We start from the raw sequence: 18,791 nt of genomic DNA on the forward strand, positions 1-18,791 counted from the left end.
ATAATTATTAGCTTAAATCATTCATTTGTTTTGACTAAGTAACTCAACTTGGTGCATAATTTAACACAAAGGTTTCTGTAAGTACCTTATATGTTCTGAATGTAACAAACTACATGTTACTATGCAACTCAATTCTAAATCTTTCACATGCTGTGACTGTGTGGAAGTCAAAGATGTTTTCTAACAACCAAACAAAGTGTCTGTCATAAAAATATTTTTCTAATTACTAATCTGTTGTTTTCAAAACATGCCATTTCCAAAGCTCCCAAACGTTTACACTTTTAAAAAGGCTCCAAAACTCCCGAACATTGTTTGGTTGTTATGGCTGGCTGCTCTAAATCTTGACTCATCTCTCAAAGATGGCCTAAACAGTAGAAACACTACTTTAATATACATACTGTTGTCTAAAATAGGTTATCTTACTGCTTCTTCCTATTTTCTTTTTAATCAAAAAAAGTTACAATAATCATACTAACAGGGATGGCTTTTGTTTCAGATGAGTTGCCTCTGACAAAAGCAAAAAACCCTTTTAATGTGATTTGAGCAGATGGCGACATTTGTTTTGGGGGATACACACTAATGTGTGTTACAGTATGAAGACATGCAGATGCTCTATCAGAGAAACAACGCACAAGATGTTCAGAGTAAACCAAAGCTGAGTCTGGAGGACTCTAAGAACAATCAGCTGTCCTGGTTTCACAGCTGGAGAAAACTTACTCTGAACTAACCAGGTATAATCCTGGATCAAACTTTAATCAGTGACCATTAGGTACACCACATGTCTAGTCTGCTTCTTGAATCAGATCACCTGTATAATGAACAAGAAAAAGTAGAACTACGTTCAACATACAGCAGAGAAAATACTTGGATTGAGACAGATCAGGATGGTGACCTTAAACGTCTTTGGAATGAGGTGTAAGATGTGAAGATACTGTGAAATGAGAGGGAGGTGTAGCTATGAATGACAGAGAAACAGGAAACTATCTTGAAAAGGATGCAGACAAAAAACATGTTTAAAAAAAGAAGAAATCCTGGACACAGCTGAATGTAAAACAAACAAACAAACAAACAAAACCCCTTTAAGTAAATTTCCTTTGTTTACCTATAAATCCACATAATTATCATTGAACAGTTCATTTAAATTTAGTCCTGAGTTCACTGAACTTTAGAGTTAAAGGCAGTGAACTTGTATTAAGATTCTTGTGACTTATCTTACACTGTGAAACCTAAATATTGGCGAGTACTCTAATAACTTCACAGTGTACCTTAATACACATACTGATTTCAGTGTGTAACCAATAGAACCAATAGAAATAATGACTGGAGCTTGACTAATAATTCTGATGTGAATCTAGTGGGAAGTGTAACAGCTTTTTAGATTTTAAGCACTGTTACCTCACAGTGAGTGAAGCTGGGGCATTTCTGTGTGGAGTTTGCATGTTCTCCCCATGTTTGCGTGGGTTCTCTCATAGGTGTGAATGTGAGTGTGAATGGATGCCTATCTCTCTGTGTTAGCCCTGTGTCAGATTGGCAACCAGTCCAGAATAAGGATAATTAGGAAGAGAAAGGCTAGATTGATGGGTTAAACAATAAATATGCAATACCAGGGGTTCTGATAGGTTGACAATCAACAATACAAAACCTAACAGTTCACTCCCTGCTTTCTGTTTATGACTACCAAATAACAACAATGTAATGTACATCATTCAGCACACAGGGGTCTGCACTGCCCCCCTATGGCCTTTAGATTCAACAGCAGCTCTTATACTGAGGTGATCGGTGATTTGGCTGATTTCACGTGTTTCCAGTGAAAAGTGGAGTTTACATGTGGTGGACATTTGCTGCAAAAGAACTACAGATGTGTTAACAGAAGTCAATCAAACACACCCATGCAGAGCTGAATTCACATCCAAACTGCCAAACTCTTTTTTGCTGACATTGACAAATAAAAATGCTACTCTATCTGGTGTTTTTTCAGTCTAATGACTCTAATGATGTTGACAACATCAACTCAGAATGTTTTTGTTTTTATAAGTAACACAGAGCCACAGAAACTACTCAACACACAAAACAGGAAATACTTGCTGGAAACATAAATACTTCATTTAAAAAGAAAACAACATTCACACTCTACAAGAGGAGTGTGTCTTGGCAAAGAAACACTGATGCAATAAGGCATGGTTTATTTGGTCTTCTTGCCTTTGCCCTTTCCTTTGTCCCTTTTGGCCTTTTTGCTTTTGGCCTTGTTCTTTAAGGCCTTGCGAACGCTGTAGCCTCTCCACCAGGCCTGGATCAGAATGGCAGCTTTGGTCTTCAACTCCAGCTCTCTGATCTCCTCCTGTCTCTTCTCTTCAGCCAGCCGCCTCCTCTCCTGGATCTGATTGTACTCCATCTCCAGGGTAGAAAAGGGTTTCTCAAACTTCTTCCGCTCATTGTCCTCCATTTCATAAGCATTTTCATTCACCTCCAGTTTGGCCTGAGAAAGGTGATTGTGGCATTGGGGGTGTGTTGTGTCAAAAGTGGAGAAGAGGGAGATGGCAGTGGATATGGTTGTGGAGTGAAGAAAAAACAGAAAAGTGGTGAAAATATAAGAAATGCTTTCACTGACACTGAGCATCCTTAATTTACTAAGGACATAAAAAGGTAAGAATGACCTAAAAGAAAACCCAGGACAACACCTTTATTTCCAGATGTTATACAAGAGTAAATACAACAGTTCTGGATTTTAAAGCATAGAAACTTGGATGTTATTTTATATGCTGTGATAGAGCAGATCATGTATGCCACAGTATCCTTGGGCAAGATTATGAACCTAAGTTGTTTTGAGTGCTCAAGTAGAAACGTTATATATAAGAACCAGCTGCCAATTACAATGAGCTCATAGAATAAATATAAGTTTTATGTGTAAAATTGAAAATTAAACGTGTAAACACTTTCCCCATTGGATGCTTACTAGGGGTAACCATTGTTTTTCTTTTCTGAACTGAGTGGTTTCGGGCCTGCTTCCTGAACAAACTGACTGGGATTGTTCTCTATACAGGAACCTATTCTAATGGTCATCAAACTACATCTTTATTGATATAACCTTAGGTGTCAAAACTTGTCATTAAGTGTAGAGGGCTGTCACGTATTAATATTGAGCTGGTACTGTACTGTAAATACAGTAAATGTCACAACTTTGCATGGATTAGCCAGGATACTGTGGCATACAGTTTACCCAGTTTATTGTGAGGTGTCACATACTGTGCAACTGTGATAACCTTAACATAATATTTTAGGGACATATTCTGAATATAGTAATGAGTAATAAGTTTGTAGAAAGACCCCATGTTAATATTTTACAGACTATTTCTGGTACTTTGCAGTGGAATGTTTGTACCTGGATTTCTCCTATTTCGTTGTCAAACTTTTGGATTAAGGAGTCAATTTTCCCTTGCATCTTTTCATTTTTCTGCCAAAAAACAAGAACAGTGAACATGAGTTTAATGAAAACCAAATACACTACCACAAGTAAAACATGAAACCTTATTGTTACACTAAACGTACCTCTTGGAGTAATCTCTCAGCCTGTCTGTTCTCAAGCACAACATTTTTGAGCTGAATTTTCAGTTGATCAATTTCCTGCTGTAAACGGTCCTGCTTCAGCTTTGACACCTGAATGTGTGCCTGCACCTGTTTGTCTTCAAAAGGCGACATGTTATCATCTGACACATCACCTTCTTGAGGGCTGCACGCCTGCAGCAAACTTTCCAAGTGTTTGATTGTGTTCTCTTTCTGGGAAATCTGTGATGTCAAAAGCAATGGATAGGAGGTGAGAAGATGGAAAAAAATGAAGATTCTGCTTCTCTAGCTGCTAATGAAAAAGCCTTGACACCTTACCTCAGCATCTACTTGCTGTATAGCTTTAGCTACTTCTTCTTCCTCCAGTGAAATATTTTTCTCCAGATCTTTTGCAGAGGATGAAAACTCTTTCTGCTTTGTGATGAGCTGTAGCTCCTCGTCCGGGCTGATCAGAAACTTTTCTACCATGTGGCTATGAAGCACCTTTAATCCTTTAATTAATTTGTACTCCTTTTCCTCTATTTTTATATCTAGTTCCGCCCTCAAGCCAATAATGCCATCTGAATGGGCTCGGCAATAACGGAGAATATCCCTGACAGAGTTCTTGAGATCATTCCCAAGCTGAGCTCTCTCCTTCTCTCCTCCGATCCTGGCATCTCTTATGTGTTCTTCAACGGACTCCTGTTTGAGACTTTTTAGTTTCTCCAGTCTTTCCACTAAAATCCGATGTTTTTCAAGTGCCTTGCTCAAGTCCTTGTCAACAATCTCAGACTTACTGTTAAGGTGGAGGAGAGCGGGCAGAGCTGCTGCGGTCTCAATTTTACTGATGCAGTTTTCAAGTGTACTTAAAATAATATGAGCCTCACTAGAGAGGTGCTTGCTCTGTACCAAGCAACCATCTTCTGACTGGCTGTTTGGCAGCAATGCAAACCAATCTTCAGACATGTCAACACTCAGTGGCTTCGACTGGGAAAAAAAAAAAAGAAGTCTGGTTTTGTCTACAGTGTCTTAGCTTTTGATAAAGGCAGTGTGTTCTATGAATGAATTTAGCACGAGTTCGTATATTTCACTTTACTCTATATGTCACACTTACTTGTGTTAAATCAGAAAACTAATTTTAATATTAGACAAAGACAACCAGACTAAATAAAAAAATGCAATTGTTAAATGATGACTTAATTTATTAAGGGACAAAAAAGTATGTAATCATGTGATTAAAACATTTTTGGAAAGCTCAGTTTACTTTCACTAACTTGTCGGATTACTGTCAGACCTGCTGAATCAAGAAATCGCTTAAACAAAACTTGTCTGACAATGTATTTTACACATAAGAGAAGTTACTTTTCTATCTCAGTTTTAGTCTAAAGTCACGGGCTCTTTGTGAAGTACTGTATCGGTTTTATTTTATACCTGGTAAATTAATTTTCTTATTAGCGAGCCAGTTAAGTATCTATAGTACTGTGAGTACTAAACGCTCTAAACTACACATCGTAAATTAAAAAAATGAAAAGGTTGTTCTCGGTTTTTGTTTGCTTGTGGCACATAAGCAGCTTTTACTTTAGTTGTGTAATATACAAAGTTAGCTAAGCTACATACCTGTAGACGTCTCTCAGTAAGTGTATGGGTTTTATTTGTTTTCCTGTTGCTAGGATACCAAATAGCCATTTACCGCTTCAGCATTGGATCATATTACAGATTGCTTATGTTGACAAAATATACACACACATATATATGAATACTTTACCACATTTCAAACAAATTCATACAGGTATTAGCTTTAAATTAATATACTATGATGTGTTAAAATTGCCGACTTTTACTTTGGAAATATGCATGGTCACTTACTTAGCCTGCCGTTAACTGCTGCTAGTGTCGTAAAAGTTTGTTTATCCAGTTCTGCCCATAAGTTGTAGGTATCTCTAGAGTTTTTGCGGCGTCGTTCTTGTACATAATGTTGCTCTCAAAAAGATAAAGCTAGACGTCAATTAGCTGTGAGTGGTTATCCGTTCTATGTGTAATCAAATTAGTTGTGTAGCTGTGCGGAAATGGTGCTGCCGCGATCGACCCAGACGGACAGCTTATTAGCCTGCGTGACAGCGAGACAGTTAAATCGGAGATAGATATTTGTGACAAAGAAGACACCAAATCTGTAAGCTCCCCAACCCCATGTCTGTGTAGCATACTGTAAAAGGCGCTAGAGCCTGTTTTTGACTATTCTACTATCGATATTTGAACTTGCATATAACACAGGATAGAAACTGTTCGGTTTGTCTGCTAATATCTAACCCTGCCGTCCGTCCTCAACAAGATGTGCAGTTCTACTGCTGTTTGCGGAGAAAACCTTACACTTATTTAGCTGTTAGGTAGCTGTGATTAAGTCTGACAAAAAGGTGGAATTCCAAGCAGGTTGCAGTCTGTTTATCTGCTAGCTAGCATGGAGACTGACGACGATGTGCCTCTCATCTTAACCTGGGACGAAGCAAATAGTGGTCTGCTCAGCGAGGAGCCTGAAAGAGGAGACGAAAGTAAGTCTATACAGTGATATCATCACATACCTCTGTAGTCAAGCAATGCAAACAATGTACATGTACACCAAGGAAAGGAACATGATCGGGGGAAGTGGTTTGGTGTCTCTACTGTAATGCTGTCGCAGTAGACATACAAGTAATACACAGATCCCATTGAGAAAGCACACCCGGCCAAAACTAATGCACTCCTGTGTAACACCTGTGTAATAATCCCCACCTTTAAGAAGGCTGTGGTGTTGGGGGTTCGTTCACCCCCAACATTTTAAATACACTATTAGGGTCAAAATTACAACACACCCAAGTTTCTAAGATTCAATAAGTTAAATCACTACTTCTGTACAGGTTCAGTCTGCTTCTTCTTCTTTTGGCTGCTCACTTCATAGGTCACCACAGCAGATTATCTCCCTCTATCTCACCCTATTCCTACATCCTCCTTTGTCCCGGCAACCCTCTCTTTTTGTCTACACCCTTGAATCTTCTCTGTGCTCTTCCTCCTTTTCACCTGCCTGGCAGCTCCATGTTCAGGATCCTTTGTTAAATACATCCACTATCTCTCCACTGTACCTTGCCCCTTGAAGTTTGTCTCCTAAGCCCACCGCCTGATCTGTCCCTCTGATATACTCATCTCTAATCCTGTCCATTCTGGTGACTCCTAATCAAAACTCTGCCACCTCCAGCTCTGCCTTCTGTTTTTTTGTCACAGCCACTATTTCCAAACTGTACATTGCAGCAGGTCTCACTATCATTTTGTAAACTGTTACGGATTCAAATATTGGGGATGGAGAAAGAGGAAAAACCACAATAACAACACTGGTCCGGCCGGGTTGATTCAAACGATGATTTTAATGATCACACGCGTGGGAGATGGACACCGTACGCAGACAGCATCAGATCTCAAAATGGTGGAGCATTGATCAAACTCTTATAGCCTCTAGTGGCCCCCACCTAATCATAAAAGCCTAAACAATCACATGCTTTCTCTCACACGGCGCCTAAGCTACGACCTTGGCTCCCTGTTTATCTGCTCCTGCTGAGATGGGGCAGAAAACTCCAGTATGTTCTGTTCTCTTCTAATCAGACAAATAAGGCGATGACTTTCTGCGAACAGTATTTCTTATAACTCAGCAGTATGTCCTTCTGTCACAAACCACCCCTGGCACTTGTCTCCAACCACTCCACCTTGCCTGCACTCTCTTCTTCATCTCTCTTGTGCCGCTGTTTATCGCTTTGGATGGTTGACACCAGGTATTTAAACAAATACAGTTCGATCAATACTTTTCTAAAGGTAGTCCAGATAAAATGTCAGCTGAGTATTGAACTCTGATGGTTGTTTTTACTGTACACTACAGTATTCAGAGAGGAGCGTTTGCATAAACTGTTTATTTTATTATAGCTGTTTATAGATGGAGTTAATGTTCTTTTTTTTAACTTACCATAATGCACTGGTGCAGTCAGAAGCGCTGTAATGTTGACAGTCAGCTGCATATATGTTGCACATCCAGGCTCTGCTGTTTGAATGGAGAAAACAGATTGTCCACCAGGCTCTGGGATCACGTGTGGGTGGAGCATGTATGAGTATCTGTGCATCTGCTTGACATAGTAATCCTGCTGCCTTTGTTTTCCTCACATATAAGCTACAAAATGACCCATCTGAAAAACTGCTGGCTCAGCTTAGAACTGTGTGCCCCTCAGCCCCTCCCCGGTGCATATGGGTAGCGTGTGTTTGTGTGTGTGTGTGTGTGCGTGTGTGTGAGTGAGTATCATTTTCTCTAGCTCTGGCATGAACAGGAAGACGAGAGGAGTGTTTTTTCTGTCATATATGGGAGTGGTGTACAAGTGGGACAAGTCCTGCTGTTCTTGCCTGCTTGCTGCCAAAGCCTTCTGGAAATAGAGGGAGTATGAACCTGGACTCTATGAAATAAAGCTGCCTCTTATCACTTGAGTGACAAATCACATGCTTGGATAGAAGTGAGGAATTTAGTTTTTATTGCCCATGTTCCGGACCCTTTATTTTTCTGGGACAAGTAGACATGACTGCTGGATCTGTTTATGTGAGCCTGACGTCACTGTGTTATTGACTGGGAGCTTCAAACGTATTATTGTTCTCAACCAAATGCGTGGTCGGAGTGGCACACAGCAGACGATGGGTGTACTTCTGTCAGAGTAACGGGTAGGCTGCCACTGGATTGGAACTTAAGCTTCTCGTTTCAGCTCAGTCTGCTGCTGTCATGGTGGATAGAAAACATCTGTGACCTGCAGCACGTTGGATTCTAAGGAGTCGTGCCCGAAGAGAAAATATGTGATGTACAGTGTGTGGGAAGAGTACCCCAACAGACTTGCGCCAGAGTAAAGTATGCAGCTGCAGAAAGCCGCATGGAGGGACAGCTTTGTTTGAGGAAGAACCTGGGACCAGGCTTGAGTTTGAATACTGACTTTGTCTGGATTTTATCTTGGTCACTTGACTTAATTTATACGATATTATGTTTATGTGTTTTAAGCCCTAACATAGGAGTTTCGTGTCTTCCAAAGTTAGTCACTCGCTGTCGTCTGGTATTGCAAAATCAGTTCCTTTTGTGGTTTTTCTGTCTCGTGCCTGCATCCTGTTTGTGGTATGACAGAGGCTTAATAGCAAATGTGATGTGATTGAAAGCACACTTTATTACTGACTGGCAGCACTGGGATCAAGGTTCACGTTGTGCCACAGAGTCAGGAGGAGGTAATTTTTCAGTCTGGCAAAAAATGTAATATCACTCTTCTGTGTGACTTTTGTTCCAAAACAAGCAACTGATTCTCAAAGAACTACAAGTGCAGAACCTCAAGAGCATCTGTGATCATTTTAAAAGGGGTCTGCTCTCCAGAGTCCTTTTGATCTCCGGGATATTTCCGGATCTGTAAGGATTTCATCCAGATCCACTTGTGACTTGGTTTCTGTTGTTTGCATCAGGTCTGTGTGGAATGTCTGGCCATCTGTATCTCCAGATGTGTATTGATGCTGGAACGAGACCAGCATACTGTGACTGGGACACACATGTACACTTGGTCCTTGGAAGTAAGGGATGTTAATACCGTCACACAGCTGATGAATCCAGACTGACAAATGGAGAGTTCGCACACACAGGCAGCTGGTTTCCGTGAAGATCAGTCGCATATCGAGAGCCCTGTAGTGACTTCATCCTTTGCCTTACAGCTAGAACTAGAATGCATTGGTAGGCGGATACCCCTTTGTGTGACTCACATAAATAAGGGGTGTATGAGAACACTCACAATTAAGTCTTGTCTTCCAGATGGAGGAGGCAGTTATGACGTAGTTAACAACGCTGTGATCTCAACACCTGGCCCACAAAACTACAGATCCCAAAATGTGTCCTTGCGACAAAGCTGGGAGATGAACTACCAAGAGGCAGCCATCTACCTGCAGGTATTTACAACCAGAGCATTGCTGCATTTATTAGTGTATGCACTCATTCACATGATCACATTATAGTTTTATTATACCTTCTACACTGTATTAGTTAAAGATAGTTAGACCTTGTCCTCTCCCCGTGAGCTATATTTACATCCTGAAAAGCTGCAGGATGTTATAAATCTATAAACATGCAAAACTGTGCAAAATAAAATACAAAGGCAGTGTTGATGTACATGAAAGGAACTTTTTGCCAAAAATGGGGTTTTTGTCTTGTTGCTGATACAAAAACATAACCTCATAAGGTTTTGTAACTGTATTTTAAAAAGCCACAATTGGTGTAAAAATTCTACCCGACTGATTTTATTGGTTGATTATTGGCAGATTTGTTGATTTATACACAGCGTTTATGCAAAAATCTGACTTTTATAATGGTATCGACACATTCAACAGAATGTAGATTATTGATTTGTAAAACCTTTGAACTGATACGATGGAGATGCCAAGTTGGCCAGTACTGGTCGGTTTGCTTTTAATTTTCTTTTTAGGGAAAGAAGCAATCTTTATTACAAATAAATTCCTGTTTTAAAGTCTCTCTCTTTCTCACTATATGTTTGAATATCCAACCAGTGCAAAATTAATGTCAAAGAACAAACTCATAAACACTGATAAATCAGACAAGAAAGCTGCTGTCAATCAATATTTATCTGTGTGTCTCTTATCAATGTCTGAATGTTTTACTTTCTAAAATTGGCAGTGGCTCCTAGATTTGGTTGGCCTGTTTTAAATCATTGGAAGAGCTGCAAAGTACAAATAACCGTAAGCACACTTGTGCATTTGTATGCCTTTGAGAAGTTCTTTTTACATCGTTGGTCTGAATGTTGAGTTCTGCTCAGTTTAAATTAAGTGCAGAAAAACATTTTCTGTTATGTCTCCCGTGGAAGAAAAAAATTGAAAAACCAATTTAAAAAAAAAACACTCTGGGAATTAAAGCTGTTTAAAAAATTAGAAACGTTCATATCCATCCATCCATCACTTTTGCCAACTTGTATGCACAAATGTGTAACTTTTACATTTTCTGTGTAGGAAGGAGAGAACAATGATAAGTTCTTCACTCACCCTCGAAACCCAAAGGCACTTGCGGCGTACCTGTTTGCGCACAACCACCTGTTCTACATGATGGAGCTGCTGACAGGCCTGCTGCTGCTGATGCTCTCACTGTGCGAGGCTCCTGCTGTACCCTCACTGCGCCTGGATGTCTATGTGAGTGAATCTCTACTCGCTAACATACTAATATGAACTAATAACACAACTTTACCTTACAGTCGCAGGCCACTTTCTAATTTACATCTTGGTAACACTGGGTTGGACCCTTTTCCTCTTCAGAACTGTACTAATTCTGCAGATTCATCAAGGTGCAGGAAAAATTGCTCATAGACATGATAGAATCACACGGTTGCTGCAGATTTGTTGGCTGCACATCCGTGATGAGAATCTCCAGTTCATCCCAAAGGGGCTCTGATTGAAATCTGGTGACTGTGGAGGCCATTTGAGGACAGTGAATTCTCTGTCTCAGTTTGAGATTAGTTTTGTGACATGGTGTGTTGTCCTGCTAGAAGCAGCCATCAGAAGATGGGCACAATGTGGTCATAAAGCCATCCAAATGATTAGCAACAATTTGGTTTGTTTAAAGGATGCTCCGTTGGTACTAAGGGGCCCAAAGTGTGCCTAGAAAATATCTCTCATTACACCACTAGCATCATGAATCATAACCCCAAAACAGGAGGGATCCATGCTTTCATGTTGTGTACACCAGTTCTACCAGCAGGTTCCCTTGACATGCCTAAACACCATGTGATATGTCATGTGATTGGCTCATTAAAGACTTGTGTTGATGTGCAGTTTAATAGGTGTACCTAACAAAATGACTAATGAGTGGCTAGTTTCCTTTATAACTTGTGTATTTGATGTCATTCAGGTCCACGCCACGCTGGAGCTGCTGGCTTTGGTTATGGTGGCATTTGAGCTATGCATGAAACTCCGCTGGTTAGGCTTCCACACCTTCATACGGCACAAGAGGACAATGGTTAAGGTAACTGTTACATGTTAATAATTTCATAATTATTGTGCGTGTGTGTGTGTGGCAGTCGGGTTGCTGTTACATTGTGTGGATCTCAGTTACGGTCAGAGGTCATGTTTTCTAAAAAACCTCGTGAATATGATAACTCAAAAAGAAAGTCAACTGGGTTTTTCAAATTCATACCATAGTTGTATCTACTAATAATCTCAGATGACTTCAAATGAGGGAATGTACAAAAAAATGGGAAAACAGAGGGACAGATATGTTTGCTTCTGGGGAAAAGACACACACACACACACACACACACACACACACACACACACACACACACACACACACACACACACACACACACACACGAACTGAGCACAACAAAAAGCGAGGACCCAAGAGGGAAAAACATTTGCAGCACTTAATTTTTTTTCTATCAGTTACCATCGCGTATAAAACATCGGGACAGGACCACACGCTAATTAACATGTAACACACCACACACACACAAGCATAAATGTGAGCAACGACGTTGACCACTTACGTAGGTGATACAAAGATTCCCAACAGACGTCTAAATTAGGGATTAGTCTGAAGAAAGGCGATTAAACTTTGCTATCTGCAGATCTGATGTTATAGTTTGGGATTCAGCTTTCATTATCCTACACTGTACATGTTGTCTTCTCTCTTTGCACAGACGTGTGTGTTACTGGTACAGTTTGTGGAGGCCATAGTGGTTCTGATCCGACAAACTTCTCACATGCGAGTGACCAGAGCGCTCAGACCAATATTCCTGGTGGACTGTAGATATTGTGGTGCTGTGCGCAGGTAAATAATGACCTACACACTCACACACACACACAGATTCAGTCTGGCCCAAGACATTGCCACAAAATAGACATTACATTTTTGATTGAGCACACATTTGACTTGCATACTGGAAAATACTAGCGGGAACAGAGAGACTAGTCGTCCCCGCCCGGGCTCCAAGCAAAAGTCTTGTCATATGAAAGAAAACGGTGACTCAACTCTGTAGATTTGTAAAGCCAGACAAAATTAAACAAACTCAGTGAGATTTCAGCTCCATCTATCTTACTAACAAATGTTTCTGAGAAGTTCTTTTGTTTTCTATTGTGGCCACCCACAAGGCAGTTGTCACTGACGAGGTTTCTTTCATCCAATCAGAAACTTGCGTCAGATCTTCCAGTCTCTCCCGCCTTTTATTGACATCCTCCTGCTGCTGCTTTTCTTCATGGTTATATTTGCTATTCTTGGTAAGAGTGCATAAAGAAACACTTTGATTATTTTCTGTCCTCTATTTGTTAAACTTGTTTATTCAAGCAGAGGAAACGCCTCATGAAGAAAGCTGTTTTTGTTAATGTTTGTATTTGATTAGCTCTTTGTGTCCTCCAGGCTTCTGTCTCTTCTCCACGAACACCTCTGATCCGGTATGTTGAGTCTTCCATCTCACTTACAAGAGTTTGTTTGAGTTATGTCATTTCAGCGATTTGGGTGGTTCTTCTCTTTGTGCCAGTTTTGTGTCTGGTCATATTTCCTGTCTTGAACCCTATCCTCTCACCACAGTACTTCAACACTATGGAGAACAGCCTTGTCAGCCTGTTTGTGCTGCTGACCACAGCAAAGTAAGCACGGCAATACACGTACTACTGCCGCTTGGTTATCTTTACACATGGGGCATGTAAGCAGTGCTCACCACGTTTAGAGCTTCTCATAAATCCTTTTACCACTTTTGCTTAATCTGCTTCCACAGTTTTTTGGGTTTTTTTGCATCTTATGACTCGGTCTGCATCTGATGACATCTCTCTTTCACTTTTGTAGTTTCCCTGATGTGATGATGCCAGCATACTCCAAGAACCGCTGGTCCTGTGTTTTCTTCATTGTATACCTCTCTATCGAGCTCTACTTTATCATGAACCTGGTAGAAGAAGCTTGTTTTTTTTCACAATTTCTGAGATGTCTTTGAGTCCTATTGAAAATACACACGGCTTGAAGTTTTCCCAGTTACTCATCATCGCCGTCTGTGCCCCCCTCTCCAGCTCCTGGCGGTCGTGTTTGATACATTTAATGATGTTGAGAAAATGAAGTTTAAATCTCTCTTGCTTCACAAACGCTCTGCTATCGACCATGCCTTTCAGCTGTTAGTTAGCCGTCAGGTAGGCCTGTTTTTTTTGTTTTTTTTATTATCATTATTATTATTATTTGTAACATGTCTTTCCTTTTTCTTTAACACTGTCAGGTGTTTTCTTAAGCTTTTCTTATGTTTCTCTGTGTTACACAGAGACCGATGGGTGTGTCTCTGAAGCAGTTCGATGGTCTGATGCGTTTTTACAGACCACGCATGTCTGCAAGAGACCGATTCCTCACTTACAAAGCTCTTAACACATCAGGGGCTCCCATGCTCAGGTAACTGTCTCTCTTCCACTTCTCAGAATGAAAATCCTTTTACATTGATTTGCTTTGTCACTGATTTAATGGTGGTGTGTTCTGTTGCAGCCTGCAGGACTTTTATAAGTTCTATGAGGTCACTGGCCTTAAATGGAAGGTAATTAGCCTGACATTTCTGCTGTGTAGCTGCTCTATTTTTGTGCTCCTCTGGTTGATTCAAATATACATTTACTGTCAATCTGTGTGTTGTTTAGGCACGTCGCAGTGGAGAACACTGGTTTGATGATCTTCCACACACAGCCTTCCTCATTTTCAAAGGAAAGTTCTCTTTCTCTCTTTTCTTCTGTTGTCAGGCAAAATAAGATTGGCTCTTGATCCCTTATTGTGGATACTTTCCTCTCCAATTTATTAGGTATCCATTTGCTTGTGAAGTCAAAGGCCTTTCAGTATACTATGTGTAAGTGTAATCATTGATCTTCTCCCAGCTGCTATCAGTGATACTGATCAAAGTCTCTTATCAAAGTTTTTTTGTGACTGTAGATGTGGTGGTGGCCATCAACGGTGTTTGGATCCTTGTGGAGACGTACCAGCTGAATAGTAAGATCTTTAACCGTAATCTGCAGTACTGTGCAAAAGTCACGAACCCCTCATATCTTGATATTTTGCCTTAAAGGAGCCAGACTTTCTTGTCATTTTAAATTGGTTTTGAGCAATAGTTCTCCATTCTTTCTGGAGGTCTTTAAAAGTTTTTCTTTCGACATTGGCTGCTTTTTTACTTAGGCCAGTCCTCATCCCTGACTGTTTTCAGTGGAATGTTTTTGTTGTTTGATAAACCGCTTAACTCTGACCTATGACTCATTCAATGATAAAAAAGGCCCCTAACTCAAGGGATGAACCAGTGTTGTGTCTACACATAAAAGACAACTAAGCAGAAAAATAATAATTATTAATATTCTATCTTTAGGCATATTATTACTAGCACCCTGATGTAGAAAGTGATAACTTGTTTCCATTTCTATAGTTGAATCTATGAAAAACAGCACAAATGAACAACATCTGAAAGTCATGTCCTTAAGAAATTGAAAGAAATTCAGCAAAGACCTGATGCAGGACCCCGAGAGATGCATCTGGCCGTTCAGTCGATCCATCTACTGTTCACTGAAGCCTCATCAGAAAAGGTCTCAGTGGAAGGGTGGCTGTCAAGAAGCCATTCTTGAGGAAGGGAAATGGGAAGAAAACGCTGAGGTTTGCCAAATTACACAAGAACTGGACTGAATCAGTGGAAAATGTGTCTGATAGATTGAAGAACACAAATTTGACATTTTTGGTCAAATCATTGTCAGTATGTACAGAGGAAGTCAGAAAAGAAGTACAACAGTGAGTGTCTACAGCCATTTGTAAAACATGTTGGAGACTCTCTCATTGTTTGGGGCTCCATTTCAGCCGGTGGTGTTGGGGCTGTTGACAGGATTGTGAATGCAGAAAAGTACTGCCAGATTTGGATTCATCATGCAGTATATTCTGCAAAACGTCTAACTGACAACAGCTTAATTATTTAGCATGACAATGAACTCAAACACATTGGCAATGTGTTTAATCTACCTAGGTAGGTTAGCTTCCCCAGAACCTGGACCTCAACATTATTGAAGCAGTGTGGGATCATCTAGATGGAGAGCAGAACTAAAAGGGAGCCAACATCCAAAGAAGAGCTTTGAATGTCAGTATTCCTGAAGACCTATGCCTATGAGAGTTCAGGCTGTGCTGAAGAATAAAGGTGGTCATACCAAATATTGAATTTCAAGCTCTTTATAATTGTATAAACTCAGTTTTTGCTTTATACACGTATGTTTACATGTGTTCCAGTGAATAACTGCGCTTAATTTCCTGGCAATATATTTAAAAAAATGCCCCAAGACTTTTGCACAGTACTTGCACAGTACTAAGGCATGTGTTCCAATACTCCAGGTGTTTTACCTTCCTCTCCTCTTGCAGGTGGATTTTCCTGGTCCAAATTGGTTCCCTGGAGTTACATTGTTTTTCTGACCAGTAAGTAGGCTGCATGGCACCCTCCCCACCCAAACCCTGCACCCCACATAGAAAGTCCAGATAGTATTAAAATGTCATAAGGTGTCGAGGATTAATTACAGTCGTTTACACTGTGTGTCTGTCCTTCCACTTTCAGTTTATGGTGTAGAAGTGTTATTGAAAATATCAGGTTTGGGGCCAGTTGCCTATTTCAGCTCTGGGTGGAATCTGTGAGTAACACACATTGAAAACACAAATCTGTGCTGCATCCAAAACTCAAACTGTGCACTCTGTTAAACACAAACAATGTCTAAATCAACAGACTCCATTTGAGTGTGGAAATTTTAGGAATCTTTAATAATTAAACGTGACATGTTGTTTTTCAGTAGGCCTACTTATATTTAAAAGAAAATCACAGAAATACCTCTGAGCTGATATGAAACCCTGTTTCTCTGCTTTTGCTGGTAATCCTCATTGTGCTCTTCCGTCCAGGTTTGACTTCTCTGTGACGGTTTTTGCCTTCTTGGGCCTCATTGCTCTTGCCTTCGATAAGGAGCCGTTCTACTTTATTGTAATTCTCAGACCGCTTCAGCTGCTAAGGTATGATTTTCAATCTCCTTTAACGTGACAGCATATATGCACATAATGGCAATAGTAATTAATTTTACATTCAAATTTCTGTGTGTTGCCTTTTGCAGGTTATTTAAGATAAAGCAGAGGTATCGTAATGTTTTAGACACCATGTTTGAGCTCTTCCCCAGGATGGCCAGTCTAGGGTTGACATTAATCATCTTCTACTATTCCTTTGCTATTGTGGGAATGGAGTTCTTTGCAGATGTGGTTTACCCCAACTGCTGCAAGTGAGTAGTCGTGTCTCTCCATTGGCGATTCATTACTTCATTAATTTATTCTTCCTTTTTTCTCTCCCTCTCAGTACGAGCACAGTGGCCGATTCCTACAGACTGATCAACAACACACAAGGCAACAAAACAGTGCTGGAAGAGGGCTACTATTATCTCAATAACTTCAACAACATCCTCAGTAGCTTTGGTAATAATCCCTTTTTCCTTTTTGTCAAAATTCTGTCTTTGTATATTATCTACATCTGTTGTGTGTTCATGTGCGTTATGTTTTCTAGAATTTTAAAAACATTTACTCATTTTTTGTTTATCTCCAGTGACTCTGTTTGAACTGACCGTGGTCAACAACTGGTACATCACTATGGTGAGATTATCTGTGGTTCAAAATCTGTCGCCACTCGGCAGCCTGAGCACAGATCGTCGGGTGTCTGACTGCTTTTTGCTCTTTCACAGGAAGGAGTGACGTCTATGACGAGCCACTGGAGCCGTCTGTACTTCATGACTTTTTATATAGTTACAATGGTGAGTAGGAATGCGAACAGAGGAACAAAACAAAACTCAGAGGTTTTGCATATCTGAGACAAATTGAAGCCTTTTTTTTTTCCTTTTTCAATGTTTCTATCCTGCCCTGAGGAGCCTGTGTAGTCTTACTTTAATGTTGTCCTCTGCATAATCTACTGAAGAATCAGTGTGTGGGAATGTAACCATATTGCATACAATGTTTTGTCTGTGCAGGTGGTGATGACCATTATCGTGGCGTTCATTTTAGATGCATTTGTGTTCCGCATGAACTACAGTCGCAAGAACCGGGAACCGCTAGAAAATCCAGAGGGTGGGTTTGAGTGTGTGTGAGATTGTATGCAGGTTAAGAGTTGTTAGCCAGGATCTAAATTAAATGTGTTTGTACACGCTGTAGATGAGAATGGGATCGTGTTTGAAGTAGAGGTGAGTCGTGATGACGTTCTCGCCGCTCTCGAGCTGTACAAACAGATGTGCCCAGGATCGTCTTCCCTCAGCTCTCTCCAGGGAGTCTTACAGACTATGGACAAAAGTGGGGTAAGAACACACGCAAACAGCAAGAAGTCGTCTTCTTCTGCTCTTTAAGTCCCTCTAATTAATTTTTACTCCTGATTTGTTGTGCGCAGCACTCGTCTTTAGTGTACCTAGGTCGCAGGTCTAGGACGAAGAGCGACCTCAGCATGAAAATGTACGAGGAGGAGATACAGGTAAGAAACTAAAGATGTAATCCTGAATACCATGTCAGGACTTGGACTATCATGATGTGTTGGTCTTTTCTGTGTTGTTTCTTAAGGAGTGGTATGCAGAATATTCGAGGGAAGCCCTGCCTGAACCAGACCAAAGCATGGAGCGGGATCCAGACAGCCCCATGCCTGACTTGTCTCCCTTCCCAGAGCCTCAGCTCAACTCACAGACTGGACCTCACAGCATCAATTAATGCAAAGTTTGCTAGGGAAACATGCACATTGTCATTCCAACGTTTTCCTTTAAAGGCAAAATCAGGAAGCCTGGACTCCCATATTATGTGTGCATATACTGCTGTTGGCCTTTTGTGCCCTATGGTAAACCATGACGCATCTAAACCTGATGCCTTAGTTTAACGACTCCTCTGATCAGTATTAACACACCCACTGAGATTTCCAAAGACCGAACTATATAAACACTTAATACTCCTTTTAGCTCAACTGAACAAATTATGACATTTTCCCTCAACTAATGTCTCAGCAGACTTATAATATTTTACTTTTATATAACTTCTTATTCTGTAATGTATTTGAGTTTATTTGAATAAACTGTTAGAACTTGTCAAACTGTGATGTTCATTGATGTTGCTAGATTATAACACTGCTGGCTGTAAAAATTACCTATTTACTCTATTTAGAGAAGTTAGAGGGAAAAAAATGAAAGCACATACACCC

At 40.3% G+C, this 18,791-nt stretch overlaps 2 protein-coding genes across 4 annotated transcripts; one reads left to right on the top strand and one right to left on the bottom strand.

The window, feature by feature from the left end:
• Positions 1 to 475: 475 nt before the first annotated feature.
• drc10 (dynein regulatory complex subunit 10) lies at positions 476 to 5,497 on the bottom strand. Of its 2 annotated transcripts, none has more exons than XM_080892966.1 (5): positions 5,407 to 5,497; positions 3,880 to 4,527; positions 3,547 to 3,783; positions 3,380 to 3,451; positions 476 to 2,476 (listed from the first exon to the last, which is right to left on the bottom strand). In XM_080892966.1, the coding sequence occupies exons 2-5, from the start codon at positions 4,504 to 4,506 to the stop codon at positions 2,183 to 2,185; spliced, it is 1,230 nt and encodes a 409-aa protein (XP_080749092.1). In that variant the 5' UTR covers positions 4,507 to 4,527; positions 5,407 to 5,497; the 3' UTR covers positions 476 to 2,182. The 2 variants fall into 2 exon arrangements, with proteins under 2 accessions (XP_080749092.1, XP_080749091.1); XM_080892965.1 differs by lacking the exon at positions 5,407 to 5,497 and adding an exon at positions 5,158 to 5,168.
• On the top strand, positions 5,447 to 18,675 carry tpcn1 (two pore segment channel 1). 2 transcript variants are annotated; one of them, XM_080892963.1, is made up of 26 exons: positions 5,448 to 6,086; positions 9,374 to 9,507; positions 10,579 to 10,755; positions 11,471 to 11,584; positions 12,261 to 12,391; positions 12,749 to 12,837; positions 12,977 to 13,011; positions 13,148 to 13,206; positions 13,403 to 13,502; positions 13,621 to 13,737; positions 13,863 to 13,987; positions 14,078 to 14,126; positions 14,224 to 14,285; positions 14,380 to 14,426; positions 14,510 to 14,566; positions 15,962 to 16,015; positions 16,152 to 16,224; positions 16,487 to 16,594; positions 16,693 to 16,854; positions 16,929 to 17,044; positions 17,172 to 17,218; positions 17,308 to 17,376; positions 17,590 to 17,686; positions 17,771 to 17,910; positions 18,000 to 18,080; positions 18,167 to 18,675. In XM_080892963.1, exons 1-26 carry the CDS (start codon positions 5,996 to 5,998, stop codon positions 18,308 to 18,310), a joined length of 2,478 nt encoding a protein of 825 aa, XP_080749089.1. In that variant the 5' UTR covers positions 5,448 to 5,995; the 3' UTR covers positions 18,311 to 18,675. The 2 variants fall into 2 exon arrangements, with proteins under 2 accessions (XP_080749090.1, XP_080749089.1); XM_080892964.1 differs by lacking the exon at positions 16,693 to 16,854 and having other exon boundaries at positions 5,447 to 6,086.
• Positions 18,676 to 18,791: the final 116 nt, after the last annotated feature.

Source organism: Rhamphochromis sp. 'chilingali' (assembly GCF_963969265.1).
Source record: "Rhamphochromis sp. 'chilingali' genome assembly, chromosome: 10".
Classification (NCBI taxonomy): domain Eukaryota; kingdom Metazoa; phylum Chordata; class Actinopteri; order Cichliformes; family Cichlidae; genus Rhamphochromis; species Rhamphochromis sp. 'chilingali'.

Excerpts from the sequence above, each read along its gene's own strand:
- drc10 (XM_080892966.1), bottom strand. The coding sequence starts at position 4,506 with ATGTCTGAAGATTGGTTTGCATTGCTGCCAAACAGCCAGTCAGAAGAT. Across the intron at positions 3,784-3,879 it reads TACAGCAAGTAGATGCTGAG|ATTTCCCAGAAAGAGAACAC; the intron begins GTAAGGTGTCAA and ends TTGACATCACAG. Across the intron at positions 3,452-3,546 it reads CTGAGAGATTACTCCAAGAG|AAAAATGAAAAGATGCAAGG; the intron begins GTACGTTTAGTG and ends GTTTTTTGGCAG.
- tpcn1 (XM_080892963.1), top strand. The coding sequence starts at position 5,996 with ATGGAGACTGACGACGATGTGCCTCTCATCTTAACCTGGGACGAAGCA. Across the intron at positions 13,207-13,402 it reads GTGCTGCTGACCACAGCAAA|TTTCCCTGATGTGATGATGC; the intron begins GTAAGCACGGCA and ends TCACTTTTGTAG. Across the intron at positions 18,081-18,166 it reads TGTACGAGGAGGAGATACAG|GAGTGGTATGCAGAATATTC; the intron begins GTAAGAAACTAA and ends TTGTTTCTTAAG.